At 40.7% G+C, this 24535-nt stretch overlaps 1 protein-coding gene across 4 annotated transcripts in view; it reads left to right on the forward strand.

Moving 5' to 3' along the window:
- LOC121286924 (AP-1 complex subunit gamma-1-like) overlaps positions 1–24535 on the forward strand; it is a 113269-nt gene that overhangs the window by 17642 nt on the left and 71092 nt on the right. The window contains exons 1-4 of one of the 4 annotated variants that reach the window (XM_041204214.1): positions 10052–10144; positions 11229–11433; positions 16884–17008; positions 20664–20805. In XM_041204214.1, the coding sequence (XP_041060148.1) occupies positions 10107–10144; positions 11229–11433; positions 16884–17008; positions 20664–20805 (510 nt within the window). In that variant the 5' untranslated portion in view covers positions 10052–10106. Of the gene's footprint in view, positions 1–10051; positions 10145–11228; positions 11434–16883; positions 17009–20663; positions 20806–24535 lie in introns of those variants that run through there. The other 3 variants (XR_005945109.1, XM_041204216.1, XM_041204215.1) reach the window with 3 other exon arrangements.

Consider the following 24535-nt stretch of genomic DNA (forward strand, 5'->3'; position numbering starts at 1 on the left):
ATTGGATTCTGATTTAAATATTAATTCAGCCTGCATCTTTTAAGGGAAGCTTTAAGTGTTGTTATTTTAACACCTTAATGAACCTTTTCGGAAGTGAATTTAATTGATATAAGGATTGCCTTCAATTGTTGCTTTTTGGTTCTATCAATTGTGCTAGCCTGGTGAACCCCAATGGTTTTTTTTCCACCCCTGCAATGTTCCTTTATAACTGGACAGAAGGATGAAGGAAGTGTAATTGATGCATGTGTTTAAATACTCCGTTAAAATAAATTTACAGTATGGAAAGTGGCCTTTAACTCTAAAACCACAACTTGGTTTCAGAAACTTGATTTATCCCAGCTTTGGGTCATTCTCAACTGACTACCCTTGACAGGAACTGGTGGGCTGCTATGAGCCTTCCGGCATTGCTCCCTTAGCTGCCAGTTGGATTACACATGGGGACTGAACCCTTCTATTTCTCAGTACACCATTTTGAGAGCCTGCACCCTTTCCTAGCATCTGCCCTCCTATTTTTACAAAAATTTGGTAGCATATTTTCTATCTTAATGGTCAACTTAAGTGTAGTTTTACTATACCAACTTGTTTTGCAGATATACAAATCATGGGAAGGAAATTCAGTCAAGCAGCCATGTTAAAAACACGAATCACTTAAACCTGTCTGTGATGATAAAGAAAACCTTGATCTCAAGCATTGTTTACCTTGCTTCGTCAGTGCTACAACTTACAGCAGTATGGAGCTTGGCCTAAATAGCCAAGTGGTTATGATACTGGGTTTGTAACCCCAAGATCAAGAGTTCAAATCTCACAATGGCAAACTATGAAACAATGTAACTTCATCTGAAACAGATGGAAACGGGTTTGTACTCGAAAGAGTTACAGCAGTATGGAGCTTGGCCTAAATAGCCAAGTGGTTATGATACTGGGTTTGTAACCCCAAGATCAAGAGTTCAAATCGCGCAATGGCAAACTATGAAACAATGTAACTTCATCTGAAACAGATGGAAACGGGTTTGTACTCGAAAGAGTTACAGCCGTATGGAGGGAAAATCCATCTCGGGTGGTTCTTCATGTTGTCACAGTTGTTCACACTGCCTCATCCACTATACAGCACAGCCACTGAAGTTGAGGGTGCTGACAGCAGCACCAGCTTATGGTAAATCGTCGCACTCGCCAAACCTTTTCCCCAATTGGGAAAGGCCATTGGAAAAATGTATCTTCTACGAAGACAAATCCTACTGGGGAAGCAAGTAGGCAGTGGCTCACATAGGAATAGTGTGCATTAGTGTAGCAGTTTATGTTAATGTGACTGTAATTCAGGTTGTCATACAAAGCCTTGCTGAATAAAGTAATCAGATGATTAGGGCCTAACATAAACCAAAAACAACTAACTGAGGTGGGTGTTGCTGTGCAATCTTGTGACTGTGTTCAGGAGACTGAATACGGAATATAATGGAAAATCTATAGAACGATTGAATGGATAAGACGAGAAGATTTGTAATACTGTATGTTTGAGACGAGAATTAAAGGAAAATATGGAACAGAAGCACAAAAACACTGATACCAGTGTCATCCTGAGGGACACAGCTAATTCCACTGTCCAGTTCAAATGCCTCCTGAATCCTGAGACCATTGCAACTTTCAATTTTATATTTTTTTCAACATGCTTTGTTTCTGGTCTGTGATTTGGCAGTGTTTTTCTAAGGAAGATTACAGGTTTGATTCCCATGGCCTGTGTTGAGTTAGTTGATCTGAACTGGCGCAATGATAAGGGAAGTATAATTGGCCCATGCTCCTTGAGTGGGAGTGGGTGGTGAGGAGCACAGAACACGGTTTTCACTCTCCCAGAGAAAATGGGTGTAGGTGAGGACAGATTTGTACTGGCCTGTGATCTTGTTTCACCTCCTTCTCTTCGGAGTGCTGCACATCACAGTAGTTTTATGGGTGGCTGACAGAACACAAATAAGCATGTACAGGTCAGCCTTGTGGTCTTTGTACTCTAGCCAACACAATTTTGGGAATGTAGAATAGCCACAAATTGCTAGTTGGACATGACTTGGTAACAAGTGCCAAATTCCACAGGCATAGGTACTTCACGATTGTGGTCATGGTAACTGTGCTGTGCGCACTGGTATATGTCATTGTATTGGGATGGTTGCCTGGGCTCTGAATTCTACCCCGCAATGTAAACAGGGTGACTTACAAGCAGGAGAAGTCTTAACTTGTGGTGAAACCACTGTCATTGGAAAATGTTCAAAGATTTACTATTGGCAAGTTTTCCCAAGGTTTATTTCACTTGTTTTTCCAGCCTGCTATGTTTTCTTGTATTGTTTCAGAACAATTGGGAAAGTATACTGTGTTACAAGAGCAAATTGCTGCAGATGTTGGAAATCTGAAATTAAAAAAAGGAAATGCTGGAAATACTCAGAATTGAGCTGATGAAAGGTCATCAACCTGAAACATTAATTCCATTTCTCTCTCCAACCTGCACCTACCAGATCTGCTGAGTATTTCCAGCATTTTCTATTTTATTATAAAAGTATAAGTTATCTGACATACATGTAATTGTTACTGACTGGTGCAGCATCAGTTAAAGGTGATATAAATGAATCTATTTTTATCAAAAACAGCAACTTGTGTTCGTGTAGCATCTTTTAACTTGGCTAATCATACCAAGGGCAGAAAGATAATTGGACGAAATGTGTCATTGAAACACATAAAGGGATATTACAACAGGCAGTCAAATGAGGTAGATTTTAAGGAGTGGCTTCAAGGAGGGGAGAGAGAGAGGTAGAGATAAGTACAGCAAAGCTTGCATTCAGTTCACATTTAATTTCTTTTTTAAACTGTGGGAGGTAATTTTAAGCAGAATGGCAGATTGCCAAAGCTGATCTCACCAAGGTAAAACTTTGCTTTGCACTATGAATAAATTATTTTTGGTACATAGGCCTCAATTGAAAGAGAAATTGAACAACTTTGCTGTTCAATTCTGCATGTTTCTACTGTTTACAGACAGAGGTTACGTACTACATTTACTGATTTGTATTTTTTTATTCAGCTTCCTCTCCTCTTAAAGCACTGGGCTATATTTCTACAAGGGCAATGACTGGCATTTATTCAGCATCTTCAATATACTAAGATGTCTCAAGGTGCTTTACAGGAACATTAACAGCAAAACTTGACACTGAACCACATAACACATTAGATGACAAAAAGCTTGGTCAAATAAGTAGGTTTTAAGGAACATCTTAAGGGAGGGGAGAGAGGTAGAAAGATGGAAAGGTTTAGGGAGAAAATTGAAAAGCTTCAGGCCTAGTCAGCTGAAGGCATGGCTGTCCATGATGGGTAGAAGAAAATCCAAGGTCACAAATAACTTGGAAGGTTGCAGTGCTGGAGGAGTTTAGAGATGGGGAGAGGCAAAGCCATGGGTGAATTTGGAAGCAAGGATGAAAATTTTAAAATTGAGGTATTGTTGACTGGGGCTCAATAAAAGGTCAGAAGAACAGGGATGGTGATGGGTGAATAAGATTTTTAGAGAGTTAGAATATAGGCAGCAGAGGTTTGGAGAAGCTTGAGATTAGGATGGTAGGCTGACCAGCAGAGCATTGGAATACAAATGCAAAATACTATGTTGGAAATCTGAGTAGCATTTCCACTTCTGATGGTAAAAAGTCAGACATGAAGCATTTACTCTGTTTCTCTGTCCATAGATGCTGTCTGGCCTACTGAGTATTTCCAGCATTTTCTGTCTATAGAGCATTAGAATAGTCAAGTTTAGAGATAACATGCATGGGTGAGACTTTTAGTAGTAGGTGAGCTGAGGCAGGGCAGAGTCAACAATTGACAGAGGTGGAATTAGGCGGTTTGGTGATGGAGAAGATTTTGCGTCATAAACTTAGTTAAGGGTTAAATAGGAATACTAGCAGTACTAGTATCCCTCCAGAATCCACTCAGGTGTCTGCCTATTTAGCAAGTGTCATTATGCGCTCAGTTAGTATTAGGCTATTGAGGCAAGGCAGGGTGTATTAGCAAGTTCCATGGGTGTGAATCATGACTGTCAACAGGCTAACATCTATGAGCTGAGGATAGTAATTGCTGGCAGGCTATTTGAGCATGGGGCATCTCCCATTCATGTTCAGTCAGCTTCAACTGATGCCCAGGGAAATGGAATTTCTAGCAGAATTCATTGGATAGCTAGCAGATTAGAATTGCAAATGATTTTTATTTTTCCTTTTGCTCCCAAAACCACAAACACTGAGGCCAACAAAGCATGTTTACCACCACCCAGGCTGAGATTAACTAACTGTATACTTAAAATAACTTGTCTGTATGACTCAGAGCACAGTGGACATATGTTGGTTGCTGAGGCACTTGGAGTGCAAGAACGAGCTGAAATCATGAGCAATATCCTGTTTTTATTTTGCAGTCTTGTCTATTTAAAATATATCTGCATTATTTTTGATGTATTTCCGGTTTCTCTGCTGACTTGTTGTTCACTTTATATATTATTCCTGAATGCTGAAAGCTTTGTTGTCTCTGCAGAGAAAGATTGATCAGAAACATTTTTATCCCTCCCATTTTCTTGACTTGTGAAAAACTAAACTGGGGGCAGTCTGCAAACCAGTCTCAAAACCCTCTTAGGCACCATCAGGAATTCTGAGAATTGTTACTGGTACACGGGTGATGCAATGTATTTGAATGATGTCCTTTCACCCTTGGGATGTGGTTTTGAATCTAGTCCAAAATAATGGGATGAAATCTGCTCTTTCTCCTGACTGTGAGGCACTATGTGAAATGAATTTTGAGTGTTCTCTTCACAGTCCATAACATAACAGTGCTGTTGTGCATTGCTTTTCAAAACTAGTTAGGATTTCTTAAGTATCCTTTAAGCATTTCTACCTTGTGTGTCTTGGCTTTGTATTCAAAACAACCTTTTTGTGAGCTCTGCAGTAGAACCTCATGGATGTGATTTTTACATTGTGTACCTTTTAACTGCAAAAAGCTAATTACCACCTACCTTCAGCAGATGAATTAGTACTCATTCATGTTAACGTCACTTGAAAGAAACGCTAAAGGTAGCAAGAGTACATAATATATTCTCAGTGAGGGGTTTCAATTTCCATCAACAAGTATGGCTCAATAGCAGCATAGCTGACTGTGTCCTGAAGAACATATCTGCCATGCTGTTTCTATTAGCAAATGCTATAAGGTCTAGGGGGCACAGTTTTAAGGTTTTGGACAGGAGATACAGAAAGGAATGTAATGAAGAACTTTTTTAGGTAATGACCTTGCTGCCTACTTGGGTATGATTTCAAAAGGCAATTGGATATACACTCAAATATAAACTTGCTTGGCTGCAGGGATAGAGCAGGTGAATGAAATTGACTGGATTGCTCTACAAAGAGCCAGCATGGACTTGATGGTTTGAATACTCTCCTCCTGTGCACCTCCATGTTGCATGGCACTACCACGGTGCTAAATGGGATAGATATCGATCAGACCTAACAGCTCAAAACAGGGCATCCATGAGACCCTGTGGGCCATCGGCGGCAGCAGAACTGTATTCAACCACAACCTGGAACCTCATGGCCCAGCGTAACCCTCACTCTGCCATTAACATCAAGCCAAGGGATCAACAGAAAGTGCTGGGAAAACTCAGCAGGTCCGGCAGCATCTGTAGAGAGAGAGAAGCAGAGTCAACATTTTGAGTCCAAAATGACGACTTTGGAATTGAAAAGGTAGAAATGTGATGGGTTTTATACTGTTGATAAAAGATGGAGGGGCAGGTGGAGCAAAAGAGGTCAGGGATAGGTTAGAGGGTGGGGGAAATTAAATGACAAAGATGTCATAGAACAAAAGGCAAAGGGAGTGGTAATGGTTGCAATAAAGAAACAAAGCATTCGTTCAGAGGTTGTGTTAATAGAATAAAGGTCAGCACTGTCTAAAAGCAAAAACGTGAAAACAAGATACAGACTGGCAGTTGCGGGGTTTGGGGTGGGGGGGGAATTCAAAATGGAGGACAAAGTTTATGGCCTAAGTTGTTGAACTCAGTGTTGAGTCAAGAATGCTGTAAAGTGCCTAATCAGAAGATGAAGTGTTGTTCCTCCAACTTGCGTTGGAACATTGTAGCAGGCTGAAGAGCAAGATGGTGAATTGAAATGGCAAGCAACTGGAAAGTCGGGATCATGCTTGTGGACTGAATAAAGGTGTTCTGCAAAGCGGTCACCCAGTTTGCGTTTGGTCTGCCTAATGTGGAGGAGACCATGTTGTGAGCAGTGAATACAGTAGACTAAATTGAAAGATGTACAAGCAAAGTACTGCTTCACCTGGAAGGAATGTTTTGGGGTCTTGGACAGCAAGGATGGAGGAGGTAAAGGAGCAGGTGTTACACTTCCTGCGATTGCATGAGAAGGTGCTATGAGAAGGAGGTGAGTTGTTGGGGTTGATAGAGGAGTGATCAGAGTGTTGTGGAGGAGACAATCTCTTCAGAATGCTGATGGGGAGGAGAGGGGATCATGCTGGAAATGGCAGAGGATAACCCTTTCAATACAGAGGCTGGTGGGGTGGAAAGTGAGGACTAGGGGAACTCTATCGTTGTCGGGGAAGGGGGAAGTGTGGGTTCCACTCCAGCATGATGCCACCACCAAGCACATCTTCCCCTCCCCTCCCATTCCCTCTGCAACACCTTGGCGCACTCCTCTATTACCCCCAACACCTCATCACCTTCCCATACAATAGCAGGAGCTGTAATACCTGCCCTTTTACCTTCTCACCACTGCCCCGGACACTCTTTCCAGGTGAAGCAATGATTTACTTGTACGTCTTTCAATTTAATCTACGGTATTTACTGCTCACGATGCGGTCCTCTCTACACTGGGGAGATCAACCGCAGACTGGGTGACTGCTTTGCGAAACATTCGCTCAGTCTACAAGCATGACCACGACCTTCTGGTCGCTTGCCATTTCAAACCATCATCTTGCTCTCATGCTCACGTTTCTGTCCTCAGCCTGCTGCAGTGTTCCAGTGAAGCACAAAGCAAGCTGGAGGAACAGCACCTCAACTTCCAATTAGGTACTTCACAGCCTTCTGTACTCAACATGAGTTCAACAACTTCAGGTCATGAACTTCATACTCCATTTTGAATTTTTATTCTTCACCCACTGCCCCCCCAGCCCACCCCAACTGCCAATCTGTATTTTATTTTCATGTTTTTGCTTTTAGACAGCGCTGACCTTTATTCTGCTATTAATACCTTTTCTGAACGAATGCTTTGTTTCTTTACTGCTACCATTACCCACTCCCTTTGCCTTTTGTTCCATGACATCTTTGTCATTTAATCTTCCCCACTCTCTAACCTATCCCTGACTTCTTTTGCTCCACCTGCAGTTCCACCTTTTTTCAAAAGCATAAAATCTATCATATTTCTACCTAGTCAGTTCTGAAGAGTCATATTGGACTCAGCATTAACTCTGTTTCTCTTTCTGCAGATGCTACCAGACCTGCTGAGTTTTTCCAGCACTTTTTTTTATTTCAGATCCCTAGGATTCACAGTATTTTGCCTTTATGCCAGAGGATCAATCCTGTCAAGAAAATACCAGGAACAGCATCAGGAATACCTAAAAGGGAGATGCCAACCTGATGAAAGCCCAGCACAGGTGCACTTGCACACTAAATAGCAAAAGCAGCATGTGGTGGGCAGAGATGAGCAATCCCACAACCAAGCGACAAGATCAAATTTCTGTAGTCTTGCCATGTACAGTTGTGAAAGGTTGTAGACAATGAAACAACTAACTGGGAGGAGAGACTCCAGAAACATCTTGGGAGGAGCCCAGCTCATCTGTGCAAAAGACAAGGCTGAAGCAATTTGTAACACCTTCAGCCAGAAGTGCTGAGTGAATGATCCATCTCTGCCTCCTCTGACAGTGTCCAGCATTACAGATACCAGTCTTCAGCCAATTTTGATTCACTCCATATGATATCAAGAAACAGCTGAAGGCACTGGATGCTGCAAAGGCTATGAGCCCTGACAATGTCCCTGCTGCAGCACTGAAGATTTGTGCTCTAAAACTAACTGCTCCCTTAGCTATGCTGTTCCAGTAAAGCTAAAACACTGGCATCTAATCGACAATGTGGAAAATTGCTGCGGTATGCCCTGTCCATCTAATCCAATCCAGACAATCTCCACCCCATCACTCCATTCTCAATTGTCAGCAAAGTGGTAGAAAGCATAATTAAGAGTGCCATCAAGTGGCACTTATTCACCAGTGATGTGCTCACCAATGCTCAGTTTGGGTTCTGTCGGGGGCCAATTAGCTCCAGACCTTATTACAACCTTGATACAAACATGGACAAAGATCTAAATTCCAGAGGTGAAGTGAGAGCAACTGCTTGTGACATCAAGGTAGGATTTGACTGATACTGGCATAAAGGAGCTCAAGCATAATTGAAAGTCAGGGAATTGTGGGGGCAACTCTCCACTGATTGGAGTCATACCTAGCACAAGGAAGAAGGGTTGTAGTTGTTGGAGACCAATTATCTCAGCCTCCGGATATCACTGCAGAAGTTCCTCTGGGCAATATCCTCAGCCCAACTATCTTCAGCTGTTTCACCAGTAAACCTTCCTCCAACATAAGGTTAGAAGTGGGCATGTTCACTGAGGATTGCAGTACTATTTGCAACTCCTCATACTGAAGCAATCAGTGTCTGCGTGCATCAAGATCTGGACAACATTGAGGTTTAGACTGATAAATGACAAGTGACATTCTTGCCAGGCAACGTTTATGTGCAATAGGAGAGATTCTAACCATCTCCCCTTGACATTCAGCAGCAATACCATCACTGAATTTCCCTACCATCAAAATCCTGGGGGTTAGTGTTGACCAGAAACTTTACTAGACCAGTCATATAAATGCTGTGGCAATCATAGCAAGTCAGATATTAGGAACTCCGGCAAGTGACTCACCACCTGATTTCCCAAAATCCTGTCCACAATCTAGGCACAAGTCAAGACTGTCCTGGAATACTCTCCACTTTCCTGTTTGGAGCTCCAACACTCAGCTTGTTACCATCCAGGACAAAGCAATCTAGTTGATTGGCACCCCATTAAACAATACTCTCGCCACCATTGGCACAGTGGCAGCAATGTGTGCTATCTACAAGATGCACTGCAGCAACTTGCCAATACTCCTTCAGCAGCAACTTCCACCTGTGACCTCTACCACTTTGAAGGACAAGGGCAGCAGACACATGGGAGTGCCACCATCTGCAAATTCTCTAAGTCACACATTATCCTGATTTGGAATTATATTGCTGGACCTTCACTGTTACTGGGTCAAAATCCTGGAACTCTCTTCCAAACAGCAATATGGATGTACCTGCACCACATGGACTGCAGTGTTTCAAGAAGGTGGCTCACAACCACCACCACCTTAAGGGTAATTAGGGATGGGCAATAAGTACTGGCATAGCCAGCGATGCCCAATCCCATGAACAAATTTTTAAAAACATTTTTTCCCTAATAAAGATCCCAAATGCTGCTCAATTTTCAAGATTCTGACAGTAGATGCAGCTTCTGTGGTGATAGAATGTTCAAATTATATCAATGATGTCTTGGCAAGAAGCACCAGCTCCCGGGCTCTCAAACTACAGTAATGTGGTTTGTGATCATTTGCAGTAAAATGGAAAAGAGTTAGTCAGGATGTGCTGAATTTAGTGCCTAAAGCCAAGATTTAAATGTAATCTCTGAAAATTGGTGTGCTAACCAGATAATGGCTGTGACCCCTTCGATCTGAGGCTTGGAATTTTAAAAAAATGCTCTTGGGCTCCCTCAGCTCCAAGAATAAATGCCCCACCCTTGTATTATTGAGCTGCACAGACTAGGAATGTTACAGTTTTACACTTCAACATTCCTGGACTAGGTTGAGTACTAGGATCAACAGGGCCCTTAGTCATGATTTCCGTCCAAGCACAGGAAATCATGCAAGGGAATGTCTTATTAAATATATGATTAGGGCTGTGATATCACCATAATGCTGATACTTTGCTGTCTAAGTGATCACATGAATGAGTTACAAGAGAATGATCAGAGCTCTTGGATGTAACAGCAGTCATGAAAGGGATAGTGAAAAGACTGCAGGAAAGAATACCGTAAGAAGATTGAATTTTTATGTTTTTACTAGCTCTTTGTACAGGCAAGAATGCTGACAGACAGGATTTTTGTCAGACTTCCCAAGAGTATGTTCCTTTAACTAAATACAACTGGCTGAGAATGTTAGCAAGTTAGTTTGACTTAGCAAAGATGTCTTCATTGGAAACACCTATTAAACCTGAAAATCAGAAATTGCAGGTCTGGTAAGATTCTTATTACGAATGACAATGTTAATTCTATTTCAGAAGATGAGAATACTTTAAACTCTTTATCGCATGTCTTATGCTAAGAAAATGTGCTTCGTTAGATCACAGTATTGCATGCAACCTTGAGGAATAGTGTGATTTAACATTTTCAAATTTCAAATTCTGTTTTAATTTTAAAAATAAAATTTCCTGAAGAGTATTGAAGGGGAAACCTATTGATCTTGAAAGGAAAAAGGCTGTGCCAGTACAGTGGAAAGGGCACGATTATATTGCTGCTGATAGCTGGCTAGATTTGATGGAGCATCATTAAAGACTGTTCTCCACAATCAGCATTTGAAACAAGCATTTGGTGCTACCACTGCAGTTTTTTTTTTGGTAAGTCTGTCTTTACCCATGCAATATAATTAGAAGCTTGGATCATTAAAGGATAGATGTTACAGTTTCAGAAGAATGTTTTTTTATGTTGTTCCCCTGTTCCTCTCAAAGGAGCTGGATCATGCTCAGGTGCATTTCCATGGGCACTGGCAGCCACGTTGTTCCATGCCAAGTTGATGTTCTTCCTGGTTGATGCTAAATGCTAAAAGGATGCCTGACCATAAAGGGCATCACAACTGGATTGGGTAAATCCAGCCCATATATGCGCACCATCCAGCAGAGCCATTGGACAACAGTCAGGAATGAAATCATTTTAAGTGATGCATTAACCATTATAAAAGCAATGGCAGAATTGTGGAATGACATTAGTAAGATGTTTCTAAGAACTATAATCATTTACTTTTAACCATCAGTCTCTTGAAGTGACCTATTAAGTCCAAACCCTGCCCCTTTGTACCTTGTATCCATTTGATGCCAATGGTGACTAACTTTATCTTTACAGCAAGATGCCAGCTCCTGTTCGATTGCGGGAGCTGATTCGTACTATCCGTGCTGCCAGAACACAAGCAGAAGAACGAGAAGTCATTCAGAAAGAATGTGCACTCATCAGATCATCCTTTCGAGAGGAAGACAACACATACCGTTGTCGAAATGTAGCAAAACTCATCTACATGCATATGCTTGGATACCCAGCACACTTTGGCCAGGTATGTTATGATAAACTAATTTTTTTAGAAATCATAGGTTACAGCACAGAAAGAGGCTACTTGACCCATCGTGTCTGCGCCAGCCAAGAAACGAGCTGCCCAGCCTAATCCTACTTTCCAGCATTTGGTCTGTAGCCCTGCAAGTTACGGCACTGAGGTTCATATCCAGACACTTTTTTAAATGAGTTGAAGGTTTCTGCTTTTGGTACCTTTTCAGGCAGTGAGTTGCAGACCCCTGCCAACTTCTGGGTGAAACAACTTTTCCTCAACTCCCTTCTAATCTTTCTGCCAATCATTAAATGTGTGCCCCCTATATACTGACCTCTCTGCTTAGGTAAATAGGCCCTTCCCATCCGCTCTATCCAGCTCTCTCACAATTTTGTACATCACAATCAAACCTCCCCTCAACCTCCTCTGCTCCAAGGAGAGCAACCCCAGCCTTCCCGATGTTGCAATTTTCCAGTCCTAACAACATCCTCGTAATTCTCCTCTGTACCTTCTCTAATGCAATTGCAACCTTACTGTAATGCGATGACCAGAACCGCGCACATTACTAAAGTTGTGGCATAACTAATAATTTATACAGTTCCAGCATAACCTCCCAGCTCTTTATATTCTGTACCTCGGCTATTAAAGGAAAGGATTCCATATGCTTTATTAACCACCTTATCGAGCTGTCCTACTAACTTCAGGGATCTGTGGACATTTGCTCCATGGTTCCTCACTTCCTCTGCACCTCTCGGTATTCTCCCATTAATTATGTAATCCTTTGTCTTGTTTGACCTCCCCAACTACATCACCTCACACTTCTTTGGGTTGAATTCCATTTGCCACTTTTCTGCCCACCTGACCGATCTGGTCAGGTCTGTTTTGTCTGAGTTATGATTTTCTTATTTCCCCTTGGGTTTTGTTTGATGATGCCTTTTGATGTCAACCAGTAATGTAGATGGTGTTTTTAATTTTTTCTGTTCCAATTTTTTCTCCTTCCCTCCTGGAATTAATGGTTCATATTGTTCTACGTTCAGAGTATCAGTTGCCCTTAATGCTTTGCTTGAGTGCACATCTTTACTTGAGAGCTAGTTCCTCATAAACATACAATGTATAGCACAGAAACAGGCCATTCCACCAAACAGATCTATGCCAGTGGTCATGCTCCACACAAACATCGTCCTGCTCCTTTTCATCTAACTCTATCAGCATACCTACTATTCCTTTCTCACTTGTTTATCTAACCATCTTAAATATGTTATTTGCCTCAACTGCTCCATGCTGTAGCATTCCAACCAGGGATGAAGAAGTTTCCCCTGAATTCCCTATTGGATTTATTAGTGATTATCTTGTATTTATGGCTGAAGCGGAAACGTTGTTTCCACATCTACCCTATAAAATCAATCCTTTCATTGTTTTAAAAATCTTTTAATAGATCACCCCTCGGGCCCATTTTTACAGAAATGTTCCCTAACCTGTTCAGTCTTCCCTGATAGTTATAACTTCTCAGTTCCAGTATCATCCTTGTTCTTTTATCGCACCTTCTCCAATATCGTTATATCCTTTTTAAAATGTGAAGACGAGACACCAAAGAAGTCCTCATCAGGGTTAACAATGCCTCTGCTTCTCAAATGTATCCTTCGTAAATGAATCCCCTTGCTTTCCTGCGTTTTTTATTGGCCTTGTTAGCCTGTGTCATTATGTGTAGTGATTTGTGTATCCTATATCCCGTTCTCCTCCACCGCATTTATATGATTTGCAATGTGTGTGTGGCCTTTTTTTTTCCTACCAAAATGCACCATAGAATGTATAGCACAGAAATAAGATGTTCAATCGAACAGATCCACACTGGAGTTTATGCATTATCAAACCTTCCCTCCTGCTTCATCTAACTCTATCAATGTATTTCTATTCTCTCTTATATCGCTTCTACTTAAATGAATCCTATGCTACGCCCCTCAATGATTCCTTGCAGTAGTGAGTTCCACATTCTAACTATCCCTATCGTTAAAGATGTTTTTCCTGAATTCCCTATTAGATTTATTAGTGGCAATCTTATTTATGTGGCCCCCAGGTCTAAAGTGTACCACATCGCTTTTATCTACATTGGCATTCCTTTGCCAGTTTTATGCCCATTCTGCCAGTTTATTAATGTCAATTTTAATGTCAATGTTTATTGTATTTCATCATTATTTTCCTTTAGTATTAACTATGCCCTCGTCTCCATCTGTATATTGTCGGCAAATTTTGAAATTGTATTTCTGTGTCCAAATCATTTAGGTAAATGTGGTACCAGCACCGATGCTTATGGAACACCACTTCCCAACTTTTGCCAGCCCGAATAAACTACCCTTAACGCCTACCCTTTTTTCTGTTTAGTTGCCAGCTTGCTATCCACCCTGTTACTTGTGCCCTGACTCCACAATGCTTTGACCTTACTCATGAGCCTACTTATGTGATACCTTATTGAAAGCCTTTTGGAAATCTAAATATATTATATGTACTATGTTGTCCTTGGCTACTTTTTGTTACTAAAGAGGAATTAATTTACGGTTCATCAAGCACAACCACTTCTACTGAAATATGTAATGACTACTCTTTATCATACTTTCAGTTTTTGGATATTCATAGAATAGGTAAAGATTTAATTCTGACTATCAGTGTTAAAAGAACTGATTTATACTTTTGTGGACTTGTTTTGTCTCTTTGTTTTTTAAAACATATGTTAGCTCTGCACCAGTCCTCTGGCAGTCTTCTCTCTAATAAATTTTTATATATGTAATAGTGCCTCTGCTGTCTCAGCTAACTTTTAATATGTGCAAATGCAGTTCATTCTAATCGGGTTTTATCAGTCTTCGTAGATGAAATAGTGGTAGACTCCTTGTTCGAGTATTGTCTAAGCTGTAATTGGTTTCATTGTCTTCTGTGGGTTCTCTAATGACTAAAATGTCCAATGCAAGATCGGTAAGGGCATCCATAGAACAGGCATTTCTTTATGTCATTATTGGTCCTTGGGGGAATGTCTGCAGCTGCTCCACCTCTGGGCACATCAGATGGCGTAGATGGTTCATGAAACACGCTAAACCAAATCTCAATGCTTGCCTCCACATGGGCCAGTCGGGTGCAATGTTTTCCTAAGAGGTGGTCTGTGATGCAGATGTTTGTGAGCTTTTTTTTGTTTTAAGATTGTCATTGTATTGTTTGTACTGACCACCTTGATATCATTTGCCATCAGATAGTTCCCCATAGAAATTCTACTTGAAGATTCTGTAATCATCCATGGCCAGCCCATCAAAGTTATTGGCAGCACTCGTGAATTTGTTTGCCACAGTCTGGATGTCTGTTTTGTTGTTGACAAAAAGAGCACAGTCATCTGCATACAGAAGCTTTCTGTTTACTGCCTCTGACTTTGAAGACACATAGTATGGATAGAGCTCCCCTGAATGGAATCTAATGTTGATGTATCTGGTGGTTTCCTTAAGCAAAGAAAAGATTGAAGAGTTGGGGAGCCATGACATGCTTTATTACAGACATGCTTTATGTTGCTGGTTACCGCAAAGGCATCAGACATCTCACTATAGCCACAAACATGTCCAGATATGCCATCATGCGGTAGGCACAGGATTTTGATAACCCTGTTTGGATATCCTAGCTTGGAGAGCAAGTACCCTAGACCAGGTCAATTCTTACTGTCAAAAGCATTAGTTAGGTCTATGAACAACATATACTCTCTGTTCATAGACCAGAAGGAAAAACAGAATGGCAGAGTATTATTTAAATGTTGTTAGATTGGGAAATATTATTGTACAAAGGGACTTGGTTGTCCTTGTACGCCAATCACTGAAAGCAACCATGCAGGTGCAGCAAGCAGTTAAGGCAAATGAAATGTTGGCCTTCATTGCGAGAGGAGTTGAGCACGGGAGCAAGGATCAAAAACAAAAATTGCTGGAAAAACTCAGCAGGTCTGACGGCATCTATGGAAAGGAAGACAGAGTTAACGTTTCGAACCCCTATGACTCTTCATCAGAACTAAAGAGGAATAAGAAATGTGGTGAAATATAAGCTGTTTAAGGTGGGTGGGACAGGTGGAGCTGGATAGAGGACCAGTGATAGGTGGAGGCAACGGAGAGATTGCCGAAGATGTCATAAACAAAAGGATAAAGGGGTGTTGACGGTAATGATATTAGCTAAAGGATGAGCTAATGGTGACATTAAGGTTAGAAAGCAGGATGAGCAAGTGACAGATGGCCCTAATGGGGGTGGGAAGGGATCGAAATAGGCTAAAAGGTAGAGATAAAACAATGGATGGAAATAAATTTTTAAAATGATAATAGAAATAGTTGGGAAAAGAAAAATATATATACAAAAAAATATATAATTATTAGAAAAAAGGGGATCAAAAAGGGGGTGAGGATGGAGGAGAGATTTCATGATCGAAGTTGAACCCAATTTTGAGTACAGAAGGCTGTAAAGTGCCTAATCGGAAGATGAGGTGCTGTTCCTCCAGTTTGCATTGAGCTTCACTGGAACATTGTAGCAGGCCAAAGATGGACTTGTGGGCATGAGAGCAGGGCAGTGTGTTGAAATGGCAAGCAACAGGAAGGCCTGGGTCATGCTTGCGGACAGACCGAAAGTGTTCCGCAAAGCGGTCACCCAGTCTCTGTTTGGTCTTTCCAATGTAGAGGAGACTGCATTGGGAGTAGCGAATGCAGTAGACCAAATTGAGGGATGTGCAAGTGACGTGCTGCTTCATTTGAAAGGAGTCTTTGGGCCCTTGGACGGTGAGGAGGGGGGAAGTAAAGGGGCAGGTATTGCACCTTCTGCGGTTGCATGGGAAGGTGCCGTGGGAGGTTGAGGTGTATGGTGTGATGGAGGAGTGGACCAGGGTGTCCTGGAGGGAACAGTCCCTACGGAATGCCGACGGGGGGGTGAAGGGAAGATGTGTTTGGTGGTGGCATCATGCTGAAGTTGGTGGAAATGGTGGAGGATGATCCTTTGAATGTGGAGGCTGGTGTGATGATAAGTGAGGACGCTATTAGACTTGCTGAGTTTTTCCAGCAATTTTTGTTTTTGTTTCAGATTTCCAACATCCGCAGTATTTTGCTTTTATCTTATAGGAGCAGGGATGTCTTGCTACAGCTATACACAGCCTTGGTGAGACCACACCTGGAGTATTCTGTGCAGTTTTGGTCTCCTTACTTAATAAAGGATATACCTAGAAGAGGTGGATTTTAAGAGTTGTGGGTGAGAGTTGTATAATGGAGGTGGAAGTAAGCGACTAGCAATTAAACTGTTCAGTCATCTTTAAGTTCAATGTAACATGTCTGCCTCTTCACACTTTTGAATTAGGAACACACAATGTTGGCAATACGAAGTAAGTTAAATAAGAGAACCCCATTGATTTGGGTAGAGCCACGTTTTAAAATTTGAGGCTTAAATTGATTTTTCTCATTTTTGCACAGCTCGAATGTTTAAAGCTAATAGCATCTCAGAGATTCACAGACAAGCGAATTGGTTATCTTGGAGCTATGCTTCTACTAGACGAGAGACAAGATGTCCATCTGCTGATGACAAACTGCCTTAAGAAGTAGGTGCAAATATATTGATCTTAAATCATCCCATTCAAACTTCATTTGTTGTCACACCATAACCTGGGCCACGAGTTTGAAATACATTCTAGCTGTTCATTTGGGAGGAATAAATTAGCTCCCTGAATTTTATTCCCTCCATTCCTGAAGACTCTGGTATAATTTCATTGGTGCCAGAAGTCCTACAGTATCTAATTCCTACAGTATCTAATCTAATTTTCTTTGTTTTTGAGCTTTGACAGTGATGGCCAGTGGCCTTGTAGATTGTGGCATACATCATAACCAGCCTGACACTGCTTTTGCCTGATATATGTACTGGTTAGCAATCAGAAGCAAAAAACCTAGCTATTTTTTTCTTTGCACACTCTAGCGTAAGGGTGCTTCAACTATTCCAACCTTTGGCCTGTCAAGATGTATTAATAAATAATTTAAACCTGTGATCTCCAATGAGTATAACATTGCTTCTCTGGGCAGTGCCTTTAGATTGAGAGAGAGCTACTAAATAAGCATTTCAGTATTATTAAATATTACAGATATTAAAAGTTTCACTGGAAGCTAACAGGCAATAGTGTTATAAATGCCAGCGTATCAGAGTATAGCATGGTGGAATGACGCAATGCAGGTTGAACTGTAGCATAAGTAAGCTAACGATGCCCATGATTTTTTTTAAAATAGTGAAATCTTGTTCAGACCAGTACAGCCATCCAGAATCAGGGAATGAACCGTGCAATAAATGATGGCCAATGGAAGAGGAAAGCTGTAGAGACCTGAGCAGATATAATCAGAGATTTCTGCAGACAAGGAGGAAAACTGAGTGTAGAAATAAACTAGTTGAATACAGATATGCAAAAAATGCTTTGGACTTCACATGCCATATAAGGATCAATGTTTTACACTGACCTGAAAACCAAGTGTGCAGGACTCCTTTCTAACCAAATGTGCAAGAAGCCCAAGAAAGGGGCATTTGCTACTAGATTTAGCAATCAGGAATGAGCCAGATGCAGATACAAATAAAAGTTAGGGAATGTCTAGGCAATAATGACTATAATATATATGATTTAGGATAATTGAGAAGGATACAAGTATTACACAGATGGTAATGGACTGGAGTTGAGAACAGAACTTGGAAAATAAAATGGGCAACAATATTGGCAAACAATGGTGTAGAGCAACAATAGGAAATATTTAAAACTATGTTCAGCAAAGGCCTGGAATATAGAACAAGCCAAATACCAGTGAGTCACCATGGATGAATAAAGGCAATGGAAAATATTAAGGGGGGTAAGGCAGGAGACATACACTAAGTATATGGATAGCAGTAGAGAGCATGACAAGAGAATCTGTAAAGAAATTAGAAGAGAACTCATCAGAAGAGCAAAGGGGAGCAATGAAATTAAATCATCGAGCGTCAGACAAAATAATAAAATATTTTACAGACACAAAGTTGGGTTGAAATAGGGCCATTTAATAATGTCACTGATAATGCTAGAGAAATGGCAGAAATATTAAATAATTACTTTGTTTCAGCATTTACCAGGGAAATGGTGCAGGTGGGCATGACAAAAGATGAGATTAGAAATGAGATAGCATTTGAGATATTAAGCTAATCAAACTTGAAGATGATAAAAGCCCCTGGTCTGGACAGATACTTTTGGAAAAAAGCAGCAGAGGCATTACATATTCTGATATACATTAGAGAAAGGTGGAGTGCTAGAAGACTGGCAGAAAAGGCTGACCTTATACCTCTTTTTAAGAAGGGAGATAGAACATGTCCAGGGAACTATAAACCAGTCAGTTAACGTTTAGTGGTAAGAAAATAATGGAATTCACACTAAACAGCATCTTTTATTTCTGTAGAGCCTTCAATGTGGCAAAAGGAGTGCCTTAAAGGAGGAAAGCACAGCAAAGAAGTGTACAGAGGCCCTAGGTAGCTGAGTACATAGCTGCCAATGGAGGAGTGATTAAAATTGGGGATGCTCAAGAGTCTAGAATTAGATGAACAAGCTATCTCGGCGGGTTATGGGGCTGGAGGATATTACCAAGAAAGAGAGGGGTAGGACCTTGGAGGGACATGAGAATTTTAAAATCAAGACATTGCTTGACCAGATGCATAAGTCAGTGAGTACAGCAGTGATATGTAAGCCAGACTTGGTACGAGTTGAGATACAGGCAGCAGGGCTTTGGATGTCATCACATTTGTGGAGTGTAGAATGTGGGAAACCAGCCAAGAGCGCATTGGAATAGTTGAGTCTAGAGATAACAAAGACATGAATGAGGATCTCAACAAATGAGTTGAGATGGATGTAGTTTGGCGATGTTACAGAGGTGGAAATTGACAGTCTTAGTGATGATGCAAGTATGTGGCCAGAAACTCATCTTGTGGTCAGATATGACACCAAGATTGCGAACAGATTGAGTTAGTCTCAGACTGTTGCCAAGGAGAGGGATAGAGTTGGTAGTTTGGGAATGGAGGTTGGAGCGGGAATCAAAGAAAATGGCTTCGGTCTTCACAATACTTAATTGGAGGAAATTTCTGCTCATCCAGTACTGGATGTCAGATAAGCAACCTGATAATAGCAGCAATGGAGGAATCAGAGAGGTGATGGCGCAGTAGAGCTAGGTATCATCAGTATACATGTGAAAACTAGTGCTGTGCTTTCAGATGATGTCACCAAGGGGCAACATGTAGATGAGAAATGGGGGGGGTGGGTGTCAAGGATTGATCCTTGGGGAACACCAGAAGTGACAATGCAGAAGTGGGAAGCAATATTTTGGCTAAGATTAGATAGATAAGAATAGGACCAGGTGAGAGCAGTCATATCCAGCTGGACGATGGTGGAGAAGCTTTGGAGGAGGATGAGCAAACTAAGCACGAGGATTTGTTTCCAGGGGAATAGAATTTAATAGCAAAGAAGGTATGCTAAACCTGTTTTGAAGCTTGGGCAGACTAATCTGGAGTACTGTGTGCACAATATTGCATTGCTGTTATGGGAGCTTGCTGTGTTCAAATTTCCTCCCCCATTTCATAAATCACAATAGTGACTACACTTTTTTAAAAGTACTTCATTGAAGATAAAAGGCTTTTAAACATCTGACAGTCATGAAAAATGCTACAAAATGCGAGTCTATGTTTCTTTATAATACCGATCACCATGTTATAAAAAAGATAATGGCCCTGGAGAGGGTGCAATGATACAGAAATATGGGGATAGACAGATTGTTTTTTTTTCTCTTGAGGCTTGATCTTATAGAGATCTTTAAAATTCCGAAAAGTTTTGATGGAGTAGGCATAGGCGGAATGTTTCTACTAATTTACCTGAAAGAGACAAGGAAAACCGGTCTTGCCCTTGTACGCCTTATCACCCCTGTTGACAGATATACAGGACGGCATTAGAAATATCACTGGACAGGCTAGAGGAGTGCTAAGTAAATTTGAGGTGGGGTTTGAGAGAGAATTGGGGATAAATAGCACCTTTTGGAATTCTGTTTCCATTTCCAAAATACACTGGCTTTGCTGTTATCTAAAAGCTTAGTCAATTATCAACAATATTTTATAGTTGTAATTTTGTCCAGAATGAACTGAGTTAAAGCTGTGAATTTTGGAATTAACGTTTATTTCACAAATATGCCAGTACATTTTGTGCTTCTCTACAGTGACTTGAGCCACAGCACGCAGTTTGTCCAAGGGCTGTCTCTGTGTACGCTGGGCTGCATGGGATCATCAGATATGTGCAGAGATCTGGCTGGAGAGGTGGAGAAACTGTTAAAAAACTCCAATTCATACATCCGTAAAAAGGTGAGACCCCTCTCACAAGTTTAAGAATATAAATAACAAAAATAAAGTGGACAGAAGGTGAATTCTACTTGGGCCTAACCTACCTTTCAGCCTATTGGAATATATTTAATATGTTTTCATCCATTTCTGTCTTCAAATAGTTTCTATATCTGGTTCTCTGATTTGAGCTGCACATTCTTCTAAACCAATTAATCTGGGCTACATCCTTTTTGCCACTTATTAGCTAATTTCCAGTCTAATATCTTTATTTATCTGTATTTATTAGTGTTTTTGGTTTGTGTATTTGTCCTACTTAATTGCCCAGAACCAAATCTAGTACAGGATATTCCCTTGTTGATCAGGCAATACAATGATAGTGTGGAAACACCAAAATATACATTATGTATGGCATATCTTTCTTCCTTACAAAGAAGCAAATTCCCCAGCTTGCCTTGAGCAATGCTTTGGGAAATCTGCCAGTAATATAAAATCCTTGATTATGGCCTACACATCCTATAAAGCATGTCTCCTGTACCATTTTTCTGCCTTTCTGCTTCTGCCATGCTTTTTCAGTTTAAGCTTACATATAGAATTGCATCTTAGCACCATCATTGACGCCTTCACTCCATGGCTTTGGACTAGGTTTTGAGTGTATATTTTTCTATTAAAAGTGAATTCCAGGGCCTGGAGAATTGAGACACTAAGCTCAGTTAACCTTTCACGTTTGAAGTAAAACTAATGCTTAATTTTTACAAGACCTGGCAGGGCCAGAGAAGGGAACTGCTGTAGTAGTTTTTGGTAAAACAAAGCACAAATTTGATTATTGAGATAGTATTTTTGTTGCATTTGTAATCTTAAATCTTTTTCTTTAAAAGACAAATAAATGTTGAAATGTTTTGTTCAATAGCAGTCTAATTGCATCATCTGTTCATGTTCTAACATTGAATAATAACCGAATAGCTATATCAATTATAGAATGAATGTGTAGTCAGCAACTAGAGTATTTAAATAAGTTTGTGCTTAAAGCTGGGTTCAGGCAAGACTCTTGGAGCAATTTTAGTATTGTGGGTGTTATATTAGCCTTGACATAAAGCAGCAGAACCTGATATAATTCTCTATATGTTGATTAAAAGGTTATGGGGCCTGGGGATATCTGTAATAACCTCCCACTAATACATTGCCCTGCACTGTTGCCTCTGGAGTTGCCTGTTTCTCACCTATATGCTCTCCTTTGGCAATATCATCCAAATGCACAACATTAGATTCCATATGTTTGCTGCTGATATCCAGTTCTATCTCACCATAACCACTCACAACCTCTCATTGGCTGTATATTGCCAGAGACGCCAATCTTGGATGAGCCAAAATTTCTTTCAGTTAAACATTGCAAAGGCCAAAGTCATTGTCCTCAGTTACTACAACAGTTAGTATTCCTTACCCACCAATTCCATCCCACTCCCTGGCCAGACTCGGGCTGAACGCGAATGCTTGCAATCTCAGTGTCTTCTCTGACCCAAAGTTGAGCTTGTTGCCCCAATTCCTCTCTCATACCGAGACTTCCCAAATCCATCCCTGTAATATCATCCATCTGTTGCTGAAGTTCTCGTCAACTCTCTTGTTACCCCCAGATTCCACTATTCCCTTGCTCTTTAGGGTTGGCCTGTCACTCTCCATAACTTGAACTCAAGGTCTCTGTAATCTGTATACTAACTCGCTACAAGCTCTGTTCACCCATCAACCCTGCACTCATTGAACTCCTTCAGCTGCCCCTCTACAATATGTGAATTTTAAGATTGTTATCCTCACTTTCAAATCTCTCCATGGCCTCTTCCATCCCTATCTCTGTAACCTCTTTCAGCCCTGCAGCCCTCTGAGAACTCTGCATTCCTTCAACTCTGGACTTTTGTGCAATCCCCCCAGTTCTTGTGCTCTGCCCTTGGCAGCCATGCTTCATCCACCTAGGCCCTAAACCCTGCAATTGCCTCCCACAGCTCTCCACCTCTTTCTCTCTCTTCCTCACCACTTAAAATCTAGCTCTTTGATCAAGTGTTTGGTCACTTGTCCTAATGTATGCTTCTTGATTTGTCAGTTTTTCTTACTGCGCTCCTGTGAAGTTCTTAGGGATGTTCTATTGCATTAGAGGCACAGCATAAATGCAAATTGTTATAGGAAGCAGTACATAGTACTTCTCAAGTGAATTTAAAAACTGGCCAGAATTAATTGGATTTGATTCTTAAATATAGTTCCCCAAATTGTATTAAAAGTTGATATGGTTGTCTTCACTGCTGAACTGTATCAGCTAGTAGTCAAATCTCCTGTTGTTTTAAAGCATTCAAGGAGCACAGAGCTTGGGCATGAGAAATTTGTAAAAGCCTAAAGTAGTATTATTTGGCAAGCCTGATGGTGAAAAAGTGAACAATAGTGATTGCATTATTGATCAAATGAATCATGTATTTCCGCACCCAAAAGTAAATTACAAAAGTTGTGTGGAAGGAAACCAGAAGGAAACCAAATTGAAAGAGATAGCAAGTTACTTTAAGAATGGTACTGAATGAAAAGAGGTATGACAAATAACCCAACCCAACAGCCTGGTAGCCGCAACACGTTGCTGAAAAGTGCAAGAGGAATAATACAACTCTTTAAGAGAACAGATCGCTTCATAGAAACAGTTTGCTCATACATTTAAGAAAAAACAGCAAAATTCTGCTGGTGCTGGAAATCTGAAGCAAGCAGGAAATGCTGGAAATGCATTTATCGGACCATTCTGATTGAGGTCATTCTGGGGAAGAACTGACAATCTGAAGTTTCACAAGAGGACCCTTTTTAAAGGGTTTGCAGGTAAAATATTAACTTTTCACAAAAGCTGCTGCCTGATCGGCTGAATATTTTCAACATGTTCTGTTTTTAAAATAGAGGACTCTGTGACCTCACGGAGCGAGAGAGTTTGGTGAGCTGAGGGAAACTTAAATCTTTCTCAAAATCTAATATTGTTTGTATTTAATGCTTAACTGCAAGTACTGCTTAACTGCAATAAAAACAAAAAATGCTGGAAAACTAAGGTCTGACAGCATCTGTGGAGAAAGAAACAGTTAATGTTTCAAGTCCACCTGACTCTTCAGTCATACGGACTCGAAACGTTAACTCTGTTTTTCGCTCCACAGATGCTGCCAGACCTGCTGAGTTTTTCCAACATTTTCTGTTTTTATTTCAGATTTCCAGTACCTGCAGTATTTTGCTTTTACCTCTGATTAACTGCAAGCTCTGTTTAAGTTGTAAGTCTCATCCAGTGGTCTAAGCAAGGAGATAGAAGCTATCCACTGGCAGCAGCTAAAATAGCTAATTAAGGAAACTAGCTTGAATTGGTTTTGCTGTACCTGGGTTCAGCTAGTCCCTTTGTCTAGGACATATAAATTCAGACACTTTCAGTGTGACTAGCACTCTGTGTGTGAACTCAATGGAGTGAGAGAATTTGATGAGAGTACAGTGAGGAGGGGAGGGAGGTATTCTTTTGCTTTTTCTAACTTTTTCACCGTGTAGGAACTGGTTCTTGCCCTACTACAGGGGAAGAAGCTACCTGTTTGGTAAGTATCTGGTAAGTGGTAAAGGTCTATTCTATTCTTAAGATTTAAATAGTACAGGACTTTGTGATAAGATTAATAAATAATTAAAATAAATAATTAAATAAAATAATTAAGTGATTAATTAAAGCACATAACTATGGCAGGACCGGTGATGTGTCATGGCTGTAGCA

The sequence above is a fragment of the Carcharodon carcharias genome, chromosome 14 (genome assembly GCF_017639515.1).
Source record: "Carcharodon carcharias isolate sCarCar2 chromosome 14, sCarCar2.pri, whole genome shotgun sequence".
In the NCBI taxonomy this organism is placed as follows: domain Eukaryota; kingdom Metazoa; phylum Chordata; class Chondrichthyes; order Lamniformes; family Lamnidae; genus Carcharodon; species Carcharodon carcharias.